At 41.7% G+C, this 25,776-nt stretch overlaps 1 protein-coding gene and 1 long non-coding RNA gene across 7 annotated transcripts in view; one reads left to right on the top strand and one right to left on the bottom strand.

Moving 5' to 3' along the window:
• The window catches only part of LOC134738993 (uncharacterized), a 67,374-nt gene extending 55,914 nt beyond the window's left edge, over positions 1 to 11,460 (bottom strand). Inside the window, exons 1-2 of the long non-coding RNA XR_010125343.1 lie at positions 11,050 to 11,460; positions 2,372 to 2,439 (exon numbers count right to left, since the gene is read on the bottom strand). This is a non-coding gene — a long non-coding RNA (uncharacterized LOC134738993). The remainder of the gene's footprint in view (positions 1 to 2,371; positions 2,440 to 11,049) is intronic.
• Positions 11,461 to 11,520: 60 nt separating this feature from the next.
• TCEANC (transcription elongation factor A N-terminal and central domain containing) lies at positions 11,521 to 23,863 on the top strand. 6 transcript variants are annotated; one of them, XM_054472928.1, is made up of 4 exons: positions 11,521 to 11,646; positions 13,742 to 13,826; positions 18,136 to 18,233; positions 20,955 to 23,863. In XM_054472928.1, the coding sequence occupies exons 2-4, from the start codon at positions 13,804 to 13,806 to the stop codon at positions 22,016 to 22,018; spliced, it is 1,185 nt and encodes a 394-aa protein (XP_054328903.1). In that variant the 5' UTR covers positions 11,521 to 11,646; positions 13,742 to 13,803; the 3' UTR covers positions 22,019 to 23,863. The 6 variants fall into 6 exon arrangements, with proteins under 6 accessions (XP_054328903.1, XP_063516099.1, XP_054328902.1 ...); XM_054472927.2 differs by having other exon boundaries at positions 11,609 to 11,646; positions 13,136 to 13,826; XM_054472929.2 differs by having other exon boundaries at positions 11,609 to 11,646; positions 18,117 to 18,233.
• Positions 23,864 to 25,776: the final 1,913 nt, after the last annotated feature.

Here is a 25,776-nt window from a genome sequence, read left to right on the forward strand (position 1 = left end):
CAAAAATTAATTCAAGATGGATTAGAGACTTAAATGTTAGACCTAAAACCATAAAAACCCTAGAAGAAAACCTAGGCAATACCATTCAGGACATAGGCATGGGCAAGGACTTCATGTCTAAAACACCAAAAGCAATGGCAACAAAAGCCAAAATTGACAAATGGGATCTCATTAAACTAAAGAGCTTCTGCACAGCAAAAGAAACTATCATCAGAGTGAACGGGCAACCTGCAGAATGGGAGAAAATTTTTGCAATCTACTCATCTGACAAAGGGCTACTATCCAGAATCTACAATGAACTCAAACAAATTTACAAGAAAAAAACAAACAACTCTATCAAAAAGTGGGTGAAGTATATGAACAGACACGTCTCAAAAGAAGACATTTATGCAGCCAACAGACACATGAAAAAATGCTCATCATCACTGGCCATCAGAGAAATGCAAATCAAAACCACAATGAGATACCATCTCACACCAGTTACAATGGCGATCATTAAAAAGTCAGGAAGCAACAGGTGCTGGAGAGGATGTGGAGAAATAGGAACACTTTTACACTGTTGGTGGGACTGTAAACTAGTTCAACCCTTGTGGAAGTCAGTGTGGCGATTCCTCAGGGATCTAGAACTAGAAATACCATTTGACACAGCCATCCCATTACTGGGTATATGCCCAAAGGATTATAAATCTTGCTGCTATAAAGACACATGCACACGGATGTTTATTGCGGCACTATTCACAATAGCAGAGACTTGGAACCAACCCAAATGTCCAAGAATGATAGACTGGATTAAGAAAATGTGGCACATATACACCATGGAATACTATGCAGCCATAAAAAATGATGAGTTCATGTCCTTTGTAGGGACATGGATGAAGCTGGAAACCATCATTCTCAGCAAACTATTGCAAGGTCAAAAAACCAAACACTGCATGTTCTCACTCATAGGTGGGAATTGAACAATGAAAACACATGGACACAGGAAGGGGAACATCACACACCGGGGCCTGTTGTGGGGTGGGGAAGCGGGGAGGGATAGCGTTAGGAGATATACCTAATGTTAAATGATGAGTTAATGGGTGCAGCACACCAACATGGCACATGTATACATATGTAACAAACCTGCACGTTGTGCACATGTACCCTAAAACTTAAAATATAATTTAAAAAAAAGAAAAAAAAAGAAATAAAGACATATATAAACTAGCCCATGGGCTTTAACATCAAAAAAAAAAAAAAAAAGAACCGTGAAAAGGCTGATATTTTACATGAATTACAAGCTAGCAGGTTGTCCTGTCCTGGTTTCATAGATATTGGTAAAAAAAACACAGCTTGGCCGGGCACGGTGGCTCATGCCTGTAATCCCAGCACTTTGTGAGGCCGAGGCAGGCAGGTAACTTGAGGTCAGGAGTTCGAGACCAGGCTGGCCAACATGGTCAAACCCCATCTCTACTAAAAATACTAAAATTAGCCTGGCGTAATGGTGCACACCTGTAATCTCAGCTACTCAGGAGGGTGAGGCAGGAGAATCACTTGAACCCAGGAGGTGGAGGTTGCAGTGAGCCAAGATCGCGCCACTGCACTCCAGCCTGGGCCACAGAGTGCAGCATACACAGTCAGCTTGAGCCACAGCTGAGTCCTGAGTTTCGGAAAGCCCCAATCCAATAAGGGCTGAGAGCAAAGCTTCCCAAACTTTGTCCTGGAAGGAGACAATACCTTTATCATCTTAGTCGGGAACCAAGTCTGCCCTCAAAAAGGAAGATGCTATCCCTATTCTCTAAGGCTGTTCACTATACAAACATCCTTGAAAAGAGGCCGGGCACGGTGGCTCACGCCTATAATCCCAGCACTTTGGGAGGCCAAGCCGGATGGATCACAAGGTCAGGAGTTCAAGACCAGCCTGGCCAAGATGGTGAAACCCCATCTGTACTAAAAATACAAAAAAATTAGCCGGGCGTGGTGGTGGGCACCTGTAATCCCAGCTACTCGGGAGGCTGAGGCAGAGAATTGCTTGAACCCGGGAGGCAGAGGTTGCAGTGAGCCGAGATCGCGCCACTGCCCTCCAGCCTGGGCAACAGAGTGAGACTCCGTCTCACAAAAAAAAAAAAAAAAAAAAAAAAAAAAGAAAGAAAAGATAGTTCAGAACAAAGGCTGCCAGGGCTTATGTGTATAAGACGGGCAGACCTATGGCGAATCACTTCCCAACATAGACTCTTCACTTTCTAGAATTCATTAGATGAGGGGACAACAGAAAGATTTGATAGAAATGGTGATCTCTCACAAATCCGTAACATTGCAAATAACACTCTCCCCTTATACGGGCCCAGCTACCTTTCCTTGAGTGAAGAGAAGTATACTTTCTGGAACTTACTTTCCCAGGGCTGCTATTGAAATCCTGTTCCAATCAGACCATAAGATATCAGTTAGGTGATTTAATTTCTGCAAAAGAAACAAACATAGAGTGAAATCATTCCAAATTTTGAGAGAGAAGTATCACAGTTTTGGAACATGTTATAATTTGATAATCTCCTCTAAAAGCGGTTATTTGTTTTTTGAGTCGAATGGGCTTGTCTCTTAGAATAATTAACGTGTTTTGGAAACCTGACAGGATGAATTGGATAATGACTATTTAGCATAATTTCGGGTAAATGCAGTTCTCATGGAAGGTGGAAAGCTATCAGCCTGACAATCTAAAGCACTGATAGTTTCTCCCCAAGAAGGAAAGGTAGAGGTATTGGCTAGACACGTTTCTATTTTTAAAACTGGCTTTTATTGAATGTTGGTGAATTTATCTCAGTACATTGATTTTAATTGGGATAAAAAAAAACTCCTTTGACAAGTCTGAGGCCCTCTAAAAATGTCAAAAAGGCTTAGACTGGGTCAACATCTAAAAAACCAACATAAATGAACTCAACCTTTTTTCTCTTTAATTCCATCAGACCGTGACTACAGATACCAAATAGCTGTGTTCTGTCTCTATTCAAAGTGTTGTCCTGGAGTTGTGTAGATGCAGCTTCATCATTCTGTCTGGTCCAGGAATGGTAAGGTAATATGAACTTTGGGATTTTTGTACATACAAACAAGGGTCCTTTTTGTGTGTGGAGAATGGGGTTCTAGGTTGACCTTTTTAGAAATCTGGCATTTTTAAATGTCATATCTATGCTTCATAAAAAATTCTAGTATTAATATGCACATGAAAAAAATCTGTAAAATGATTTATAAATAGACTTACGTCTTGGGAGGCAGTAGTATGGTGTGGTGGTGAGTCTGCCTGGGGCCAGAAAGAGCTGCCCCTAAGTGGGCTTAAGATAGAAAGGTTACATATGCATAAGATAGAGGGGTTACATATGCATATTTTTGACCAAAATAATTATCTTGTGCATACCTTTAATCAATTTGGTAGTGTCATATAAATTGTTTTACATTTCTGTGTTGTCTTATTTGTTTGTTTGGTTTGGTTTCCTCCACTCTGTGGCCACTTTCTATAGCACTAAGAGTGCTGAATGTCATTAGGTAAGAGCTAATTACGCTTTCTTTCTCAATAATTTCTTTGACGGCCTATATATTTATTTTAATGACGGTGTTGCTCAAAACACATTTGAAATTGCCTTTTTCAGGTACACAAATCATACAAGAGACTTGGCATTGTCAACTTATGGTTAAAATTTTTGGTCATCATTTGTGACCAAAAATAGCATTACCAACCCAGAATTCCACTGCTAGGTGTATACCTAATAGAAATGAATAGCAGTACTATTTGTATTAGTCCCAATGGAACAACCCAAATATCCATAATGTCCATTGTTAGAATGGATGCACTGTAGTGTATTCATTCAATAAAGGACTATGAAGACATGAGAATGAATAGCTTAATGCTACCCACAGCAACACAGACGAATTTCAAAAATATGTAATTGATCAAAAGAAGCCAGAAAGTACATACTGTACACTTCCATTTACTTAAGTTTCAAAATCAGGCAAAATTAATCTATAGCGGTAAAGTTGGGATTCTGTTTATGCTTTTACCCGTGGTGGGGGCGGGATGCTGGAAGGGAACACAAGGGGAGAATTTCTAGGGGGCTGGTAATTTTGCTTCATGGTGCTTTTTGAATGGACATGTTCACTGTGAAAATTAACAAGCAGTACACTTATGATCTGTACACTGACTTTTCTGTATATGTGTCATACTTCAGTAAGAACTTCTTTCAAAAAGTAAAAGTATTACTCCCCCTACCCCTTAAGATGAGCCTCATCTGTCTGACATTGTGCCGGATGGCTCGGGACACCTAGAGTGAATTCAGCTCTCAGCGCCAGGTAGGTTGTGGCTGAAGCTACACAGACTCAGGTATAATCCAGCCACGGATGACTTTTGTTGTGGGTGTTCACTGGCCTGCCATCCAGGCTGCTGGAGGTGAATGGCATCGGAATCTGGAGAGGAAGTTCAACGGGCCCAGGGGCTGAAGTTTGAGGAAATATTCCTGCTGCTCAAGATCCTGGAACTCTCACCTGCCCCACATCTATTAGTCTTTCTGGACAGTGATGGAAGTTTCTACGTCTCCCTTTTCTATCCCTGTTACTTCTTTTACAAGTCTTTTTCCTCCTAGGATGAGTCCAGGCTATCCTCACCCAGCTCCCCTGCTGAATGTGAACCGCTTTCCACTTGCATCAGTTTTTTGGAGTCTTCTTTCAGAGTTCCAGCAGTGCTCCCTTGTGGCTGCATGTGTGTGGCTGCCACCAGGATCTCCTGTTTCCAGGATCTCCTCCTACTCCCTCTTTGCTCCATTTCTTCTCCTCTCTGGTGTTTTATGAACTCATGCTTCTTTCTGGGTACCCAGAACCTTCCACTTCAGTCACTCTTAAGATCTCGAAGAATCCAATCTTGCAGACCTTTCATTCCCTCCCAATTCTCCCCATCAACATTTACTTATCCTATGTCCCATTCATTGGTCTCTGACAAGGGAGACGATCCTTACAATACAACTCAGGCATAGCAAATAAACAGCTTCAAGTGTAACCTTTCCTAAGTAATAGTTGCTGTTTTATAATAGCAGCTTTCAATGTCTTCATCCAAAGGAATGAGTAAGAAAGGAATTCTAGCACCATGGTAAGGTCAGGGGTTCTCTTCTGATGTCCCTCAAATCACACAGCCATATTAAGACAGGCTGTGTCAGTTAGTGTTTACTGTTAGCAAGCCACCAAAACAGACCCAGCAGAGGGAAGTTACAGTAGGGATAGCAGGAGTGTACAGGTGGAGGGAGAGACCAGCCAGCCAGCTTTGGAAATGGGCTGCTGGGCTAGAAGCAGAAGTATGGGAAAGGAGCCACTGGAGGAATGGTCTCATAAGGACACCACCCTCACCTTAATGATCTTTCACCATGTTTAGACTCCACATCATTCTGCTTAAAATTCACATTCCAGGGAGGATGTGCAATCGGGCCAGCTGGGGTCATCTGGCTGCCACCTGGCTAGGGCAGAATAGGCACCTGATTGGCTGTTTGGAAGGTGTGCTGAAGCTGGGTGGTCCAAACTCACCAAAGCCCACCATGTGAACCCCATCATGCAAATCTGAGATCGAGTACATGTAATTATCCCAGGCCACATACCAGTGTAATAGATCTACTCTCATAACGACAAAAGAGTTGACACCTTCATTCTCTTCAGCAACCAGAAACCTAGGTGGGGTCTCAGTAAAGGTTTGAAATGAAGAACAACTAATATAAACATTATTGCCAGGCACAGTGGCTCACGCCTGTAATCTCAGCACTTTGGGAGGCCAAGGCAGGTGGATCACTTGAGATCAGGAGTTCCAGACCAGCCTGGCCAACATGGTGAAACCCTATCTCTACTAAAAATACCACAAAAATCAGCCTGGTGTGGTGGCACATGCCTGTAATCCCAGCTACTTGAGAGGCTGAGGCAGGAGAATTGCTTGAACCCAGGAGCTGGAGGTTGCGGTGAGCCAAGATCACGCCACTGCACTCCAGCCTGGGTGACAGAGTGAGACTCTGTCTCAAAAATAAATGAATAAAAATTTAAAAAAACACATTATTATATGAGCCAAATAGTGCAGCAACTCCATGTATTAGGTTTTTGTGAGAAAATGAGGCTGAAATGGCAAAGCGCTTCTCTTGGGCACTGTAAATCAGAACGGTATACTTCTGGCCAAATGTGTCTACCACTGAAGACTAAGAAGAGAACATGGCTGTCCTTTATATTGTCACTGTTGATAAATAGGCCCTCCTGGCAGCATGCCAGGTCACATCATGAAAGGACGGCTGTGGGTGGTGTGTACAGTGTCAGTCCATGAGAATGAGCCAGAGGCCACGGGGTGCAAGAACGAAAGATAGAGGAAGCAGCACGGACCAATGCTTCAATGTTTAATGCTTATGTCTTGCTATGCTGATGAACTGCTGTTACAAAATGACTTCCCTTTAAAACAAAGACTCGAAAACCAAAATGAAGTGAGGCATTTCATGGGGCAGTCCACATGTCAGGATCACCTCCAGACTGTACTACTCCTGGTCACAAGCCACTCTGGCAGAATAAAACCCCAGATGACAGGCCTCAGTTTGGATTTCTTCATAGCAATGGAAATAGCAACTGCGTAGGCAGGCAGAGGTCTTTGGGTAGAGTTGGTGTCCCCTTGTTCCATTTCATTTCGTAAGTGTTCTATATTTTTCTGATTAAAGAGAATTTTGAAGAATCCCTAGTAACAAAATAGTAAAGATGTTGCACTGCCTCTGAATTTTCCTCTTATGATATGCACCAATGTATTAGTATATTCTCACACTGCTGTGAAGAAATACCTGAGACTGGGTAATTTAATAAGCAAATAGGTTTAATTGACTCACAGTTCTGCAGGGCTGGGGAGGCCTCAGGAAACTTACAACCGTGGTGGAAGGGGAAGCAAACATATCCTTCTTCACATGGTGAAAGCAAGGAGAAGTACAGAGCAAAAGGGGAAACACCCCTTATAAAGCCATCAGATCTCGTGAGAACTCACTATTACAAGAACGGCATGCGGGTAACTGCTCCCATGAATCAATTACCTCCCACCAGGTCCCTCCCACAACACATAGGCATTATAGGAACTACAATTCAAGATGAGATTTGGGTGGGGACACAGCCAAACCGTATCAACCAAGAGGTGACTGAAGCCAGACTTTCGGGTCCTTCATCATTTCTCCACTAAATGTTGCCATAAATCTATGGTAGAATAACATACCTTCTAAGAAATTAGCAAAATGGACAAATGGTATAGAAAAGGAGAATAAGAGGTATGGAACTGATCTAGAGATTACTACAGGTACAAGAAGGTATTAAATGGGATATTTCCTGACTCAGAGTTTTGTCCAAGGCTGCAAAGGTGAGAGCCCAATGTTAAGTGTCTGCTGGTTCTAATGAGAGATGTTAGACCATTTACCCAGGGCTTACTAAATGGTTAGCCAAAAACTCCTGCCACCCATGCCCCTTTGCCACTCTTCAGCTTATGTACAGGAGAAGGCAACAGTGAAAGAGGGTTGTTACAGTTCTGGAAGCTTCCTTCTCACCCCCACTCCAAGGCAAGTGAGGGTGACTTTGACAGAACCACTCAGAGAGATTGACAGGTGCCCCTGTTGTAGAATGGTGCCTGACTTTCCAAAAAAAAAAAAAGAATAGGCAAGAAGCCAGCTAGAGCTACCTAAGACCAACTGTGAAGATGACGAGAAGGGCTGCAGAGGGAACAGCCCTGCTTCCAGGGCTGGGTGGGGAGCAAAGCCGCTGGGTAGTTCCCGTGGGCTAAGTGCACATCGAGCAAACAGTTGGGCCTAGGCTGTCTTGGAAGGACCCTGACCAAGAGGCCTGCAGGTGAGGTAACCCAACAGAAAAAGTTTGTGCGGGATGTGCTACCAAAAGCAGGAGCTAGCGGCCAACCAGAGGGTGCAGCATCTGAACCGTGAAATGGGTAAGAAGAGGCTACCAGCAAAGGGAGGGTCCTCCAGAAAATCTCCAAAGTGGGCCCCTCCAAAGAACAAAAGAAGTATCAGGTTGGTTTAAGCAATCTGTGGCCCACCAGCCAGGCACTGCCTGATCCGTGGAACTAGCTCTTCTGGAAGCCTCTGGGGATGTTCACTGGAGATACCATGTTCGCTGCTTCTCTGTCATTTCACCTGCCTAAGTCTGAGAAATATGTTGCAGAACTTAAACATAAGGTTTCTGTTTCTATAATGTATGACTTTTTGTTCTATTTCCTAATATCCTGTAACTCCTGAGATTTCAAGGGAACTGTTCATTGTTTTAATCCCATGCCTTATGTACTGTGACTTATAAGAACATCCCCAGTTAAGCCCAGTGTCTGGTCCTGGTGTTTTATCAGGAAATGAACACCGGCTGGCACCTCAGAACCCAGAAAGAGGCAGTTTCTGTGACCTCATTCCATGGAAAACATCTGTAACTGTTCCCTCAGCAACGTGTAACATTAGCCTCTGGAGAAGGCCCATAAAGGATTTTGTCTCTCTTCCTGGGGAATTCGCAGGAAAGGGCTGTCTGCATGAGCTCAGAATATCTATTAATATATTGCCACTCAGAGACTTAATAAAGATTGAAAAGAGGTTTCCGCTGCACTAAGGGAAATTTATCAAAGAGAATTCCAGAGTATTGAAGCAGCTGAAAGATGATTTTAAAACAAAGGCCAGAAAACTATGCATGATAAATTATCATAGATGTGAGTACTTTTATAGGTATTCTATTTTTAAATTGCCCAAAAGAACGAACTTTTCAGCAACCTCTTTAGAATCCACTGGCAGCCCTAGATTCATTCCAGATGAACTCAGCCAGAAATTTCTACAGCAATGAGCATGTTCTATATCTGTGCTATCCAATACGGTACCCACTAGCCACAGGTGGCTATTGAGAACTTGACATTTAGCTAGTGCAACTGAGGAACTGAAGTTTAAATTTTATCTGAATAGCCACATATGGCTACTGTAGTAGACAAGGCAGGACTACGCAGTAATTATAGCTTGCCTCTTAGTTGAAATAATGGTCTTATCCTTCACACCAGAGAAAACACTAGGTTGTTTTTGATTTTAGACTTTTGAGTAATTTCTGTTTTTTCTTCAGTATAGAGTTCATGAGAAACTGATTATAATATGCCTCAAAGCTCTAATGACCACTTCTGTTGTAACTTCTAGTTTCCAAACTGACTCCTTCAGGTTGAGCCTTTCATAGTTTGAGTGCCATTGTTTTGACAAATATCAGATATTTTAAGAATTGCATGTTACAAATCTGATCACAAAGAAAGTATTTTTCCTAGGTCACTGTCTAAAACTAGAGATGGTTGGTCTAGGAGCCAATAGTCCTTCGGATTTTTAAATCAGTGTTTACAAAGTGGGGCAAGAGTACTCATAAAATGAACCAAAAAAGTAACAATGAGAAGAGAAATACCATTAAAGCATGTTAAATTAAATAAGCAGGCTGTTGGCTCAAGGCTGTCTCTTTACTTTGATTTTCTACACAATGAATTGCAATTTAACTTAGTACATAAATACACTGAAAGTTTAACCTAAGGAAGAGCATAATAAACAGCCAAGTCTCAGCCAAACACAAGCAGACAAGCTTCAGCCAATCACAAGCTGCCAACTGCTCAGATCATATCCAAATGATCTGATCATTGATTGCAACCAATCAGCCTATTTCTGTATTTTACTTCCATTCTCTGTCTATAAATACTCACCGCCCACAAAGCTCTCTGAACCTATTCTGATTCTGAGTGCTGTCCGATTCATGAATCATTCTTTGCTCACATAAACTCTGCCAAATTTAAATTATGTCATTTTTTTTATTTTAACAGGCAAAAGTAAGGATTATCAAGCATTCTTTTCCAACCAAACTTTAGTCAGTCTCCTGACTAGGCCTATCTGTGCACTTCCTCGTAAAATCCAGTTTTAGCAAAAAGCCTTGATAAATCAGTTTAGCCAAAAGCAACCACCCTCAATATCTGATCACCCTTAATATCTGATTTGGTTCCTCATCCTCCACCAACCTCCAGGTGACATCTGATCACCCCGGCCCGTCTTCAGCAAGAATCTTGTCAGGTTGGTTTAGACAGAATCCCCCTTACCCCTGATGTTTCCTCTTAATAATTTTCCATCCACTGACCCCCCTACATTGCTCCTTGGCTATAAATTCTCACTCTTCCATGCTACATTTGAAGTTGAGCCCAATCTCTCTTCCCCACTGCAAGACCCTGTTGCAGTGGTCCCTATGTCTACCTCAATGGTCCTGAATAAAGTCTTCCTTACCATGCTTTAACAAGTGACAAGTGTCATTAAATGATTTTTTTTTTTTTTTTTTTTTTTGAGACGAAGTCTTGCTCTGTCGCTAGGCTGGAGTGCAGTGGCACGATCTCAGCTCACTGCAACCTCCGCCTCCCGGGTTCAAGCGACTCTCCTGCCTCAGCCTCCCAAGTAGCTGGGATTACAGGCACGTGCCACCACGCCCGGCTAATTTTTCGTATTTTTAGTAGAGATGGGGTTTCACCGTGTTAGCCAGGATGGTCTCGATCTCCTGACCTCGTGATTTGCCTGCCTCGGCCTCCCAAAGTGCCGGGATTACAGGCGTGAGCCACCACACCCAGCCAAACAATTTTTTCTTTAAAAAGGTATTATATAATCCGTAAACATTTTAGCCCTGTAATAGCAAGAAAAAAGTAACCCCTGACAGCTCTGAGCTGCCCCGGCAGTCACAGCTGGGCCTTGGTGCTCCGCGGAACATAAATACTTCACAGAACACCATCAGACGTGGCCACTCTTTGACCAGATGGATCAAGACAAAAACAAGACTCCTTTGTAATCACGTGGGAATGCTAAAAAAACATAAACATTGTCCAAACCACAAAAATGACCAAACATCCCCTATCCCAGTTAATGAGTCACTGGTCTTGTCTCCCCTCCTTTTAGGTAAGATTTATTATGATACCTAATCATACAATCGCTCTCCTTCCTGCCAGCACCCAGTCCAGAGTATTGGATTGGATACTCTGTTTCCCTGAACCTTTCCCCAAATTACCTTGGAGTAAGGCATCAGCAAAGGAGGCTGTCACATTCGTTCAACCATCACTGTGCTTTTACTGGCCCTTTGCAGGCAAAGAATGAGAATGTGCACAGATGAGAAGTCCAGGATGCACATGACCACTCAATTAACATTTACTACTTTCATATCCACTGATGCATGCTAGGATGCTAAAAACACTTTTTGAATTAATTACTGCGTTAAATAGATTCACATTTATGTCTACAGTTATGTGAACATCTAGCTGAGCACTGTCTTGACTGTCCTGAGTAGAAACAGAAAAGATAAGTGGTAAAGTACATCAACAAACTTTGCTGCTAAAAAACGAAAGTGCAGTGCACTTTTTCTCTCGGGCCCGGGGCGGGGCCATGGCTCCTCCTCTAGGAAGCCGCGCGAGCGCAGTCCCACGGCAACCGCCGTTCGCTCTACGCAGGCGCCATTTCCCTAGCGCGCATGCGCTGGGTCCCAGGACCACGTGCGCCGGCCTGTGGGCTTGGATTGGCTGAGCCTTGGCGTTGTCCCAGTCCGGGTGATCGGAAGTTCTCCGTGGGCACTGGGCAGCTGAAGGCTCCGGAACTGCGCCTGCGCTTTTCGGTGAGTCATGCTTCAGGTTTGCCAGGGCCTGTGTCCCGCAAAAAGGCGAGCCCTTGTTCCCAGCGGAAGCCCACCCCGGCTCGCGGCAGCTTTCCGGTGCGCCCTGGGCGGCGTAGGTCCAAAAGGTGCTCGCACCCCCGCCCCTTCCTCTCCGACTGTCGAGGTCGCCAGAGTGAACTGAACCCTCGGGACTGTCGCTGTTTGTGTGCTGGGTGCCGGGCCGTCATCCCAAGATGATTAGCAGCAGGCTTTGCATGTTGCTCGACCCCACCCACCGGAACTCGAACCCGGGCTAGACCGGGCGGTTGGGCTGGTCCCTTCCCCTCGCTGCACCTTTACTAGGAGTCACCATTAAGGGAAATGGCCCTAGCGCAGTGCTGAGTGGCTGTTCAGTAACCGCTACACTGCTGCCAACATTTGTCATCATTTCTCTCCATAGAGGGCGGGGCTTCCTGTGAAGCTGGGGAGCTGTTAAGTGGGTTGGGGCTAGAAAGTTACAGTTTCTCTTTAGGCTTTAAAGAGATCTAAAGATCTGAACAGATCTAGGTTATTTTTGACTTGTTACCAACTTCTGGAAACATTGTTTCCAGAACTTTCCTCTCGTTCTTCTCAGGGTTTAGGCCATTTTTGTGCAGATGTGTGCACCTTGCTTACTATAATATTAGCTAATCTTTATAAGTTTTTATATGGATCCAATACCATATTTCGTGCCTACTTTTCCTGGCACTGTATACACTTTTTGGTGTAGGTATGCACCTAAGCATTATCCATATTAGCATCAGTTCTAGAACCGTGGTGTCCCAATAATGATAGCCATTAGTTACATAGGGCTTGAGCACTTGAAATGTGGCTAGTCCGAATTGAGATGTGCTATAAGTATAAGACAGTGAATTTTCGAGAATTAGCATGAAAAAGAATGTAAAATATCTCGATTTGTTTATATTAATCACATGTTGAAATGACTATTCTGGATACACTGGGTTAAATAAAATGTATAATTAATTTCACCGATTTTTATTTTTTAACATGACTACTGGAAAATTTTAAATCGTATTTGTGGTTTACATGTTATATATATGTTGCACAGCCCTGATCTAGAAAAGGGTCAACAAACTATGGCCTGCAGCCAAATCCAGCCTGCCTGTTTCTGTAAACAAGTGTTACCAGAACAAGATCATGCCTATCCGTTTATGTTATTTTCTGTATCTGCTGTTGCTGCTACAAGAGCAGCAGAGTTGACTAGTCCATAGAGATTGTATGGCCTACAAAGCCTAAAATATATACCTTCTGATCTTTAACAGAAAAAGTGTGCTGACCCCCTGCTCTAGAACAATGCCTGGTTTGGTAGATTATTTTTAAGCCTTTTAATTGTAGATTCACATCCTATTATTCACACTTACTGTGTGACAGCCATAGTTCAAAGCACTTTACCAAGACTTTCATTTAATTCTCATTAATCCTAGGATTTTGGATTTCTCCCATTTTGTAGATGAGGAAATTGAGGCACAGAATGGTCAAGAAACTTATCCAACTTGCTCAGCACCCCTCACTTCTGGGAACTGGACCTGCTTGACCTTCCTTATGCAGATGTTTTGACCCCTCAAACCCACTTCATTAGCCCACAGTGGGCACCATGGTTTTGTTTTTTTGTTTGTTGGTTTTGTTTTTTTAACAAGATTTATTTGAACTAGGATTTTTTGAATGATTTTTTTGAACTAGAATCGAGATGGGCTTGGTCTCCTACGGAAGAAGCCAAGGGGCACTGGGCTTAGGTGCAATGAGTACAAGCAAGCTGGTGTGTTGGGAAGAGAAATGAAGCTCACAAGCAGAGAAGAGAGAGAGCATCCTGGATACTCATCACTCATTTAACAACAACAAAAATGTGTTAAGTAATAGTAAGCACTGACTGGGTGTTTGCTAGGTGTGTATAGGTGAATAAAACATGTGGATCTTCTCTTATGGTCTTGTGGGGAAGGCAGTAAAAACGTTTTTTAAATGTGATAAACACCATGAAAATAAAACATGCAAATTATTTACTGTTTTTAATAGGTTTCCTCACCTGTAAGATGAAAATAAGCCATTATCTGTATTTCAGGAGTATCGTGAGGATTGAGATGACTGGAGGGTGTATGGCCCAGAGAGTTGCTCAATAAATATATGTTGCCTTCCACTGTGAAGAGGTAAGTGAGGGGGTGAATATCAGGAATTGTGTACATTATGACACTTAAAATATTACAGTTGTCATTTGTAATTTGTAGAGAAGGTTCTCAGCTGCATTGTACACAGTAGGTGTTTTAAATCTTTTGTGACTGAATGGGACTCATCTAGAAAAGCCAGAGTCATAGAGTTGTCTGCATTCAGTCCAGGAGCAGAACCAGAGCTGTCTTTGGGGCTGATGGCAGCCTAACTGGCAGGTCCTGCTTGGGTGTGGAGGAGGGTTGTATGCCTGTGTGTGGTTTAAATCAGAGTGACCCTGGAGAGCTGAGCCAATATGCAGGCCCTATCGTCAGAGATCCTAATTCATCCTATCTGGAGTGAGGCCCTGCCATTGTTTGTTTCTGTTTTTTTGTTGTTTAATTTCCCCAGAGGATTCTAATGTGCAGTTAGGGTTGAGAACCACTAACGGTGAGAGATCAGCCAGGCTCAGGATGCTGCTCGAGCAAAGGCACAGAGCCGTGCCCATCAGTGATTGAGAGTAGTCAAGAGGGAGGCCTGCTAAGGCTCTTTTTGCCACTGGCCAAGGAGCTTTGGCTCCATCATGAAAGCAAGGGGAAACCTCTGAAGGGCTTTAAGCAGGAAAATGAGGGAATGTCTTTCTGAGATCTGTACTAGAGGATGATCCCTCTAACAAAGTGCCAGACTCACAGTTGGGCCTTGTGAGTGCCAGAAATAGAGTGAAGGCAGTAAAGAAGCAAATTGTATCTGTCCAGATGATGGTGAGCCCAGATAGGGTTTGGTACCATCCTGTGTGTGTTTCCCCTAGCAGCCAGTGTCTGTCCATGTTGAAATTCCACATGTGTTGTAACAGGCTAGTTTCTTGTCAGTATTACTTCCACTAGGCTATCAGCTCCTTCAAGGCAGATACTGTCTCTTTAGGCTCAGCATCTAGCACATACTCAATCCCTAATATATATTTATTGAATGAACTATGTAGAACTAAGCTGGTCATATGCCTTACTTTGTCTTTTTATGGCAATTGTCAGAATTTTGAATCTCAATGGCTTCCACATTATACCCTCCTAGGGCAATAAATCCTTTATATCCACATGATGGTCCCACAGAGGACTAGAAAGTTTGACTGGATTTAAATCCTGTTAAAAATGTGGAAGGGAATAGAAAACAATACAGTGGGTCCTCAAAAAATTAAAAATAGAATTACCATATGATCCAGCAATTCCATTTTTGAGTATATACTCAGAAGAATTGAAAGCAGGGTCTCAAAGAGAGATTGGTATACCAGTGCTCACAGCAGTGTTATTCACAATGGCCAAAAGCCAGAAGCAACTCAAGTATCCGTTGACATTTGAATGGATAAACAAAATGTGTTATGTATAGACAATGGAATATTATTCATTCTTAAAAAGGAAGGAAGTTCTGACACATGCTACAACATGGATGAACCTTGAGGACATTATGCTAAGTGAAATAAGCCAGTCATAAAAAGAGAAATACTGTATGATTCCACTCACATGAAGTACCTAGAGTAGTCTCATCCATAGAGACAGAAAGTCGAGTGGTGATTGCCAGGGGCTGGAGGGAGGGAAGAATGAGGAGTTGTTTAATGGGTGCAGAGTTTTCAGTTTGGGAGGATGAAAAGAGTGCTGGCCATAAGCATCTTGATGGCAGGGACTGTGTCTTTTCAAAAATCCATGGGCTCTGTTTTATAGCACTTGATATTAAATAATCACCACCGAACATACACAGGCTAAGAACACTGAAGTGTTTAGAGAGAGAATTCATGCAATCTTCTCAGACACCATATGACAAGTGACATAAAACATAATTACCTTTTAGTAATTCTACTTCTATGAATTCACTTTAAGGAAATGAGAGATGTGGAGACCGCATATGTACGAATTTTCTTCAAACTTAGGAGAAACTGGAAGGCCCTCAAATAGGAGAATGATTAAAAACTATCGCAAACTCCTAGGATGATCCAATAACATAACCATTTAAAAATCGTGTTTTTAGAGAATATTTAATGATGTGGAAAAATAGTCCTAAAGCTAAGTGAAAAAAAATCAAGATGCAAAACTATATAAAAGATTAAACAGAGTTATATAATCCAGCAGATTCAAGATAAATGAAAACATATGTCCATGCAAAAACTTGTACACAGGCCGGGTGTGATGGCACATGCCTGTAATCCCAGCACTTTAGGAGGCCAAGGCATGTGGATCACCTGAGGTCAGGAGCTCGAGACCAGCCTGGCCAACGTGATGAAACCCTGTCTCTACTAAAAATACAAAAAGTAGCCGGGCGTGGTGGCACATGCCTGTAATCCTAGCTACTCAGGGGTCTGAGGCACGAGAATCACTTGAACCCAGGAGGTGTAGATTGCAGTGAGCCAAGATTGCACCACTGCACTCCAGCACGGGTGACAAAGCGAGACTCCATCTCAAAAAAAAAAAAAAACACACACACACATACACACACACACTTGTACACAAATGTTCATAGCAGTATTATTCATAATAGCCAAAAATGGGAAATAATCAAAATGTCCATCAACTGATGAATGGATAAATAAAATGTGGTTTATCCACACAACAGAATATTATTCTGCCATGAAAAGAAATGAAGTACTGATACATGCTACAACATGGATGAGCCTTGAAAATGTTATGCTGAATAGAAGAAGCCAGATACAAAAGACCACATACTGTATGATTTTATTCACATGAAATGTCCAGACAGCAAATCTATACAGACAGAAAAAAGATTAGTTGTTGACTTGGTGGGGTGGGACAGAAGGGCAGTGGAGTGAAGAAAGAGGAGTGGCTGCTAAAGTGCAGGGATTTTCTTGGGGGGGGGGGTGGCACACATAAATCTAAAGTTGATTTATTTGTGGTGATGGGTTACACAACTGTGAATATACTAAAAGCCACTGAATTGTACACTTTAGGGGAATTGTATGGTATGTGAATTGCATCTGAATAAAGATTTTATTTAAAAATAGAATCTGATCCAAATTTTATTTAAGAATTACATATGAAAAGACTGAAGAGATACGCAAAATTTTAAAGAGGGGCATTTTCTGAATGGTAAGATTTTAGGTAATTTTCATTTGTTCTTTTACTCTTTTCTGTATTTTCTGTGATGAGCATGCATTGTTTTCATAATCAGAAAAGTTATTGGTCCAATATAATTTCATGATAAACTGTATACATTTAAGATATACATACTGAGAAATGGTATGAGAAATGAAATCAATCACCTTCTACCCACCTTCCTTCTGAAACGTGAATATCGTCTCTTAAGAGTGGCTATATCACCTGTGGCTTTGCATTCAGATAAGTATTCATAATTGCCTCAGAAATCGATTACTGCATCTCAAACAGGTGCATCTCCCCTCAAACTTTATCCCCAAATATGAAGAGTTAAGTACCCTTACATAACCAAGATTCTGAATCCTACATTTTTAACCACCAGAGGGAGCTGGAATGTAGAAAACCTGGGGCAGTCAGTTTTGTTTTGTTTTAAAGTTAGTTTCACAAAGGGCCATCAATTCAGGATCTTATGTAATTTTCCTAATTATTGTGAACCAGCACTTAAAAGATAATTCTTTTTTGCCTTTTTAAAATTCCACTTTTAAAGACTGCATACAGTAAAAGAGGTCTTCCTAAGAATCAAACTCAATTAACAACCGGCAAGACAGCACAGAAAAATAAAAAATATTCACACCCTCTATTAGCGAACATTTCTCTCAGAATTGTCTGCTTCAGATCTTGAAGTCACACAGTTGTGTCACAGTGATAAAGTTTCAAGCTATTCAATGTACTTGAGCCCTCCCCGACTCGTTGAAAAGTTTCCTAACAAAGAAGAAACATTCAATGTGCCTGCATTCTATATGCATTACTATTGAAATCAGGATGGAGGTTTGCTAGGCATTGAGAAAGATGGTGAATAAGAGATGGGCCTACAGCGCCCAAAAGGAAGTTAAGCAATATTTGACTCAGGTCAGAATTTCTCAACTGAAGGTCTGAGTTTCAAGGTAATTCTTAAAGGGAATTGAAATTATAGCTTCGGGGTTTCAGTGGGGTGAAAGCAGCAATTTGTCTTACCAGCAAAATGAGTAAATCTATAGAAGTTAATGTATTTATGTATAAACAACCAAAAAGCACTTTGCTCTTCATTTTATATGTTCTTTTATTGACCTTTTCTTCATATTTCTTTAAAAAATTTTAATTGTGATAAAATATACGAAACATAAAATTTACTGTGTTAAGCCCTTTTTTTTTTTTTGACAGAGTCTCGCTCTGTCGCCAGGTTGGAGTGCAGTGGCATGATCTCGGCTCACCGCAACCTCTGCCTCCCGGGTTCAAGCAATTCTCCTGCCTCAGCCTTCCGAGTAGCTGGGACTACAGGTGTGTGCCACTACGTCCAGTTAACTTTTTGTATTTTTAGTAGAGACGAGGTTTCACCATGTTGGCCAGGATGGACTCGATCTCTTGATCTCACGATCCACCCACCTTGGCCTCCCAAAGTGCTGGGATTGCAGGTGTGAGCCACCACGCCCAGCCTGTCTCAAGCCTTTTTAAGTATACAGTTCAGTAATGTTATGTACACTCTTGTTCCAGAGGGAAGGTGGGTAGAAGGTGATTGATTCATTGCGCATACCATTTTTCAGTAGGTATATCTTAAGTGCATATAGTTTATCATGAAATTGCATTAGACCAATAACTTTTCTGATTATGAAAACAATACATGCTCATCACAGAAAATACAGAAGAGGAAAATAACAAATGAAAATTACCTAAAATCTTACCATTCAGAAAATGCCCCTCTTTAAAATTTTGTGTATCTCTTTTCAGTCTTTTCACATGTAATTCTTAAATAAAATTTGGATCAAATTCTATTTTTAAATAACACCTTTATTCAGATGTAATTCACGCACCATACAATTCACCTAAAGTGTACAATTCAGCGTTTTTTAGTATACTCAGTTGTATAACCCATCACCACAAATAAATCTTTAGAAGATTTATGTGTGCCACCACCTCCCAAGAAAATCCCTGAACTGTATCAGCTGCTCCTCCTCCTTCACCCCACTGCCCTTCTGCCCCACCCTACCTAGTCAACAACTAATCTATTTTCTGTCTCTATAGATTTGCCTGTTTTGGACATTTCATGTAAATAAAATCATACAATATGTGGTCTTTTCTGTCTGGCTTCTTCCGCTCAGCATAATGTTTTCAAGGTTCATCCATGTTGTAACCGTATCAATACTTCATTCCTTTTCATGGCAGAATAATATTCTGTTGTGTGGATAAATCACTTTTTATTTATCCATTCATCAGTTGATGGACATTTTGATTATTTCCCATTTTTGGCTATTGTGAATAATACTGCTATGAACATTTGTGTACAAGTTTTTGTGTGGACATATGTTTTCATTTCTCTTGGATCTGCTGGGTCATATGATAACTGGTTTATTTATTTATTTATTTTTTGTAGACAGAGTCTTGCTGTGTTGCCCAGGCTGAAGTGCAGTGGTACGATCTTGGCTCACTGCAAACTCTGCCTCCCAGGTTCACGCCATTCTCCTGCTTCAGCCTCCCAAGTAGCTAGGACTACAGGTGCCCGCCACCACACACGGCTAATTTTTTGTATTTTTAGTAGAGACGGGGTTTCACCATGTTAGCCAGGATGGTCTCAATCTCCTGACCTCGTGATCCGCCCGCCTCGGCCTCCCAAAGTGCTGGGATTACAGGGTGAGCCACCATGCCCAGCCCATATGTTAACTGTTTAATCTTTAATATAGTTTTACATCTTGATTGTTTTTCACTTAACTTTATGACCATTTTTCCATGTCATTAAATATTATCTAAATACATGATTTTTAAATGGTTATATTATTGTATCCTAGGAGTGTGCCATATTTTTAACCATTCTCCATTTAAGCATTTGAGGGCCTTCCAATTTCTCCTTAGAAGAAAATTCTTACATATGCAGTCTCCACATCTCTCATTTCCTTAAAGTAAATTTATGGAAGTAGAATTACTAAAAGGTCATTATGTTTTATGTCACTTGTCATATGGTGTCTGGGAAGATTGCATGAATTCTCTCTCTAAACACTTCAGTGTTCTTAGCCTGTGTATGTTCAGTGGTGATTATTTAATATCAAGTGCTATAAAACAGAGCCCATGGATTTTTGAAAAGACACAGTCCCTGCCATCAAGATGCTTATGTTCACATTTAGACCAGACAGATAAATATAGATCCAAGGATATTATATAGACAAGATTATGTACATTATGTGGAGGGAAAAAATAGACTGCGTAGATAAAAGTAAACGTTTGCCTGCCTAGGATGAAATTCACACAGACATAATCATTGAGCAACTTTTTACACTTAAAAGTTTTTAAAAAATTAACAAAACCAAAATGTAGGAACCGTTAGTCTAAAGTCATAAATCATCTGGATCGTTGGGTCTGAACCTTTCCCTTGTTCAGAAGACTCCTAAGGCAGCACAGTGTAGTCTGTTGGCTTTTGGGACCCGCAGACATATCTCTAGCTGCTTTTCAACCTGTGCTGTCTCCCATTTTCCTTAGATTGCTTGAGACATTAGCAAACCCTTTCTGTCTTGTTTCTCTTTTGTTTTCAGAAGAGTACCACTTTAAAGATTATGAAATGAGCAAGTAGTTCAGTTATATAGCTGACTCTGGGGAAAAATTGTCTAGCACTGTTCAGCATTGCCATATTGATGCTGACACCGGCATGATTTCATCTCCAACATGACCACCGGATTCCACCCAAATGGATTGATTAATCTAGAAAGATCATTGATTTGTAAAATTGGAGGTGGAAAAGCTATAGCAGATCCTCTGGCAAGCCTCTTAAGCAGATGTTATGTAGAGGCTCTGCAATACTGTTTGTTTGTTTTCCACTCATAGGAATTAAACTCTTGAGAGTAAACCATACCACCTTAAAGATTCCATTTTCTAGCATGTCGCATACATTTGTATTACATGACTCCTTCAGAAAACATTGCCTAGGTAACTGACAGAAAGTGCTATTTTAGTATCCAGAAGCTGCGACTAGCAATGGCTAACTTAAGAAAACTGAAACCTCTTTTTTCTTCGCAGCTGTAAAGATGTCTGACAAGAACCAGATAGCTGCCAGAGCTTCTCTTATTGAGCAACTGATGTCCAAAAGGAATTTTGAGGATCTTGGCAACCACCTTACTGAGCTAGAAACAATTTATGTGACTAAGGAGCATCTCCAGGAGACAGATGTGGTCAGAGCTGTGTACAGAGTCCTCAAAAACTGCCCGTCTGTGGCTTTGAAAAAGAAAGCCAAGTGTTTGCTCTCAAAGTGGAAAGCTGTTTATAAAGAGACTCACTTCAAAGCGAGGAACAGCCCTAAATTATTTCCTCTGAGGGGTAATAAAGAAGAAAATTCAGGACCTTCTCATGACCCAAGTCAGGATGAGACACTGGGCATCTGCAGCTCAAATTCTCTGTCTTCCCAAGATGTTGCAAAACTCAGTGAAATTATTGTGCCTGAAAATAGAGCCATTCAATTGAAACCTAAGGAAGAGCATTTTCGGGATGGTGACCCTGAATCCACTGGCAAGAGATCAAGTGAGTTGCTGGATCCCACAACACCCATGAGAACTAAATGCATAGAGCTTCTTTACGCAGCTTTAACTAGTTCTTCCACAGATCAACCCAAAGCTGATTTGTGGCAAAACTTTGCAAGAGAAATTGAAGAGCATGTTTTTACCCTTTATTCAAAGAACATCAAAAAATACAAAACTTGCATCAGAAGCAAAGTTGCCAATTTGAAGAACCCCAAAAATTCTCATTTACAACAAAACTTGCTCTCTGGGACCACGTCTCCACGAGAATTTGCTGAAATGACTGTCATGGAGATGGCAAATAAGGAACTGAAGCAGTTGAGAGCCTCCTACACGGAATCTTGTATCCAGGAACATTACCTTCCCCAAGTAACGGATGGCACACAGACAAATAAAATAAAATGCAGACGCTGTGAGAAATACAATTGCAAAGTCACTGTAATTGACAGAGGAACACTTTTCCTTCCCAGCTGGGTGCGGAATTCAAACCCAGATGAACAAATGATGACTTATGTAATTTGTAACGAATGTGGGGAGCAGTGGTACCATAGCAAGTGGATGTGCTTGTAACTGTAAATCAGTGTTCTCTTAACAGATAACTGGAGTGATACCTTTTATTTGTACAACCTTTTTGTGCTTTTAAAAATCTTATACACACTATAAAACAGAAGAAGGAGGAAAGAAAGTCGTTAGCTGAAGCTGACACCACCATCCCTAAAAGTTACAGTTTGGGGAGAGGGAGTGGATGAATATTTGTATTGTGCCTTATGGCCATTTAGTACCTTACTGTAGACAGAGTGTGGATGAGAACAGCCCAGCATAAAATGGGAGACTGTGGGAAATGCATTCCCAGGCCTCACACCGTTAAATCCGAATCTGCATTTTGGCAGGATCCCCAGGTAATCTTCCAGGATAGGATAGTTTGAGAAGTGCTACTTTAGCAATAGGCCTGTGGCTCTCAGCAGTGGCTGCATATTAGAATCATCTGGGAAGCTTTGAAAACCCACTGGTGCTGAGACCCCACCCTAGAACAATTCAGTTGGAACCTATGAGATGGGACCCAGGCATCAACATTTCTTTTTTCATTCCTCAAGTTATTTTAAGATGCAGTCAGAGTTGAGAACTACTCAGAAATAGGCTCTCATTTGATCCTTTTTACAGCTCTAAGGCAAGAGTATTATTCCAGGAACTTCACGAATGAGGAAACAGATCCACAGAGGTGTGGTGACATGCCCAAGTGACACAACCATAAATAGTACCAATTCAGACAGATCCCAGATTTTCTCCCTCTTGACTTACTGAGACTGGCTCAATATCAACTTCTGAGAAGTGTATTCCCCGAGGTCGGGGATGAAATGAAGAATGTGTTTAGACTCCAACATTGGGTGACTAGATCTTCATTCTTTTCCCCTCTCTTTTCTCATTTATAGGTCTCCCTTCAACCACAAAAGTCACCCTGGAACTCATCCCACAGTTAGAATTTTGTTTGGAGCCCTCTTGCTTAGTTGAAGGAGTTTCGTAGTTGTTTTTTTTGTTTGTTTGTTTTTGTTTTTGTTTTTTCCCCCCTGTGAACAGGTGTTTCGGGGGTATTTAAACTCTAGGATGTTTAGTTTCTGATGTCAGGAGTCTTCATGTTCTCAAGGACAAGTGTCCTTGAGATGGACATTAATGGTCGTTAGTCTGTCAGAGGAAGCCCATCACCTTAGCCTTTGAATGTAGTAACAGACATTTATCTAATAAATGAATTGAAGATGAAATTACCTCTTTGAGACCTTTGCAAACAGTGTTTAACCAGTTTATATAATTGTTTGAATACAGCACGCCTTCTATGTGATTATGGCTGATTTTTTTTCCTTAAAAAACTCGTGGAATGTTCACCGTTTTATAGTTTTAAAAAGTTTACTTTGGCGGTCTCTACAAAACTAACATTTCACTTTGTCACCAGTTCTTTTCTCCTAACTCTCTTCTTTTGTTGGAGCTCTGAAGGCCTAACTGTATGTACACTTTACCTGCCTGACAGAATTCTCCAAAACATGCATACAAGTAAAATATGTTTGTATTTTCAAATAATTTGGAAGAGGCGGCTCAATGCCATCAAGTGTGAAATCTATTTTGATATACTTTCTCCCCGTGTCTTCCCAGGGCTGCTTTTTGTGATGCAACATGTTTAGTCCTTAACTTGCAAGGTCATCTAAAACTTAAAGTTTCACAAAGTGTGGTTTCATATGACTTGGAATAATCTGAAAAACTATTCAGTGGTTACGAAAGAGCACAGCACATAAAAACCAAATTTGATTAGTTCAAGTCGGTGTTTATGTTTTGCTTTGGGGGTTTGTGTAGATGTGTGTGGTTTTTATTTATATTGGAATTTGGTAAACTAAATGTTCAGACAAATAAAAGTCATTGAAATGGAAATTTCCTTACTCTCTAAAATATAAAAACCTTCATGGTCTGGCCGGGTGCGATGGCTCATGCTTGTAATCCCAGCATTTTGGGAGGCCGAGGCGGGCGGATTGCCTGAGGTCAGGAGTTCAAGACCAGCCTGGCCAATATGGTGAAACCCCGTCTCTACTAAAAATACAAAAATTAGCTGGGCATGATAGCGGGTGCCTGTAATCCCAGCTACTCGGGAGACTGAGGCCGGAGAATCACTTGAACCCAGGAGGCAGAGGTTGCGGTGAGCCAAGATCACGCCATTGCACTCCAGCCTGGGCAACGAGAGAAACTCCACCTCAAGCAAACAAACAAAAAAACCAGTCTGCATGGTCTTCCTCATTTCATTTCATCTTTATTTGTGAGTTTTGCAACTTGAGATAGGAAAATAGTAATCTGTGTGTTTTTCTTTTGGTTAATGAGACAGCGTTACATTTTCTGCCTATAGGTAATTCTTTCACATCCTATGTCCTTTCCCCTAAAAGGAAAGGAAAGGACTTTCTTTAAAATTGACTGCAGGGTAAAGATTTTTCTTTTCTTTTTTTTTTTTTAAGACAGGTTCTCACTCTGTCATCAAGGCTGGAGTGCAGTGGCGCCATCTTAGCTCACTGCAGCCTCAACCTCCCGGGCTCAAGCAATCCTCCAACCTCAGCATCCCCACTCCCTTGAGTAGCTGGGACTGCAGGCACGTGCCACCATGCCCAGCTAATTTTTGTATTTTTTGTAGAGACAGGGTTTCGTCATGTTGCCAGGCTGCTTTCGAACTCCTGGACTCAAGCGATCCTCCCAAAGTGTTCAGCCTCCCAAAGTACTGGTATTACAGCCATGAGTTACCGTGCCTGGCCAAGACTCTTTAATTTAAAATTACTTTTACAGAAACAGCAAATGGAAGGCCCTGAGACAGGAGAGTGCCTGATGCACTCAAGTTCCAGCAAGAGTCCATGGCAGCTAAGTCACAGTGAGCAAGGGGAACAAGGATGAGAGATGCAGTCAAAGAGGCCATCATGAGGGCTCTTGTCGGTCGGCCATGGTAAGGATTTGGGGGGTTTCTTAAAACATGACGGGAAGCCACTGAAGCTGGGGAGTTTGTGGTGATGAGATTTAACACCCTTTAGGAAGGATCACTCTGGCTGTCATGTTGAATTAGAAGGGAAGGAAGCAAGGATGCATGCAGGGACAACAGGTGACCATTGGCAGTGGTCCAAATGTCACATAACTGGCTTCAAGCAAGAGTACACAGAGACTGGGCTCCTCGAATCCTTATAGTCAGCAAAGTCCTTGACAACTTTGCAAATGGATGTTTCATAAAATACGCTAAATCCCAAATTCCCTACCCATAGCCCATAATAAACAATAATAGACAATGCAGAAATTCAGCACTGGACAAGTATATCCTATACCCTGGTTGCCATGGTTACTGGGAGTCCCTGCATAGGGCATAAACACCAGTTGTTTTACCTGAATGTAGGAGCGCTCTCTTGACTCTTGATGGATTTTCCCACATCACTCTCCTTTTGTCTGTATTACTTTTCTGAGATAAAAAGTTGGATACAATTGGAGCTCTGTCTCTTCCCTGAGCACTTCCTGTGATGAGAGGCTCCTTTCATTCGCCACTACCATTCTAAATACCAGTCAGGAAGCCTGCAGCTGGCAGTGCTCCACGGCTTTGGCAAGGGCTGGGCCTTCATCTTCTGGGTCAGATTGCTTTGTCATTTATAACTTCCCAGTAAATGCAAAATATTTTACTAAAGTAGTTATTTTTGTATCTCTCAGATACTGTAAGTACCTAGGCTTTCAGAAGAGCCCCACAATCAGAAGGGAGACCAGATGACAACCTCATATAGTCCCATTTGCATTATTATTTAAAACTGGGATTCCCGGCGAGACGCAGTGGC

The sequence above is a fragment of the Pongo pygmaeus genome, chromosome X, assembly GCF_028885625.2.
Source record: "Pongo pygmaeus isolate AG05252 chromosome X, NHGRI_mPonPyg2-v2.0_pri, whole genome shotgun sequence".
Taxonomy (NCBI): Eukaryota; Metazoa; Chordata; class Mammalia; order Primates; family Hominidae; genus Pongo; species Pongo pygmaeus.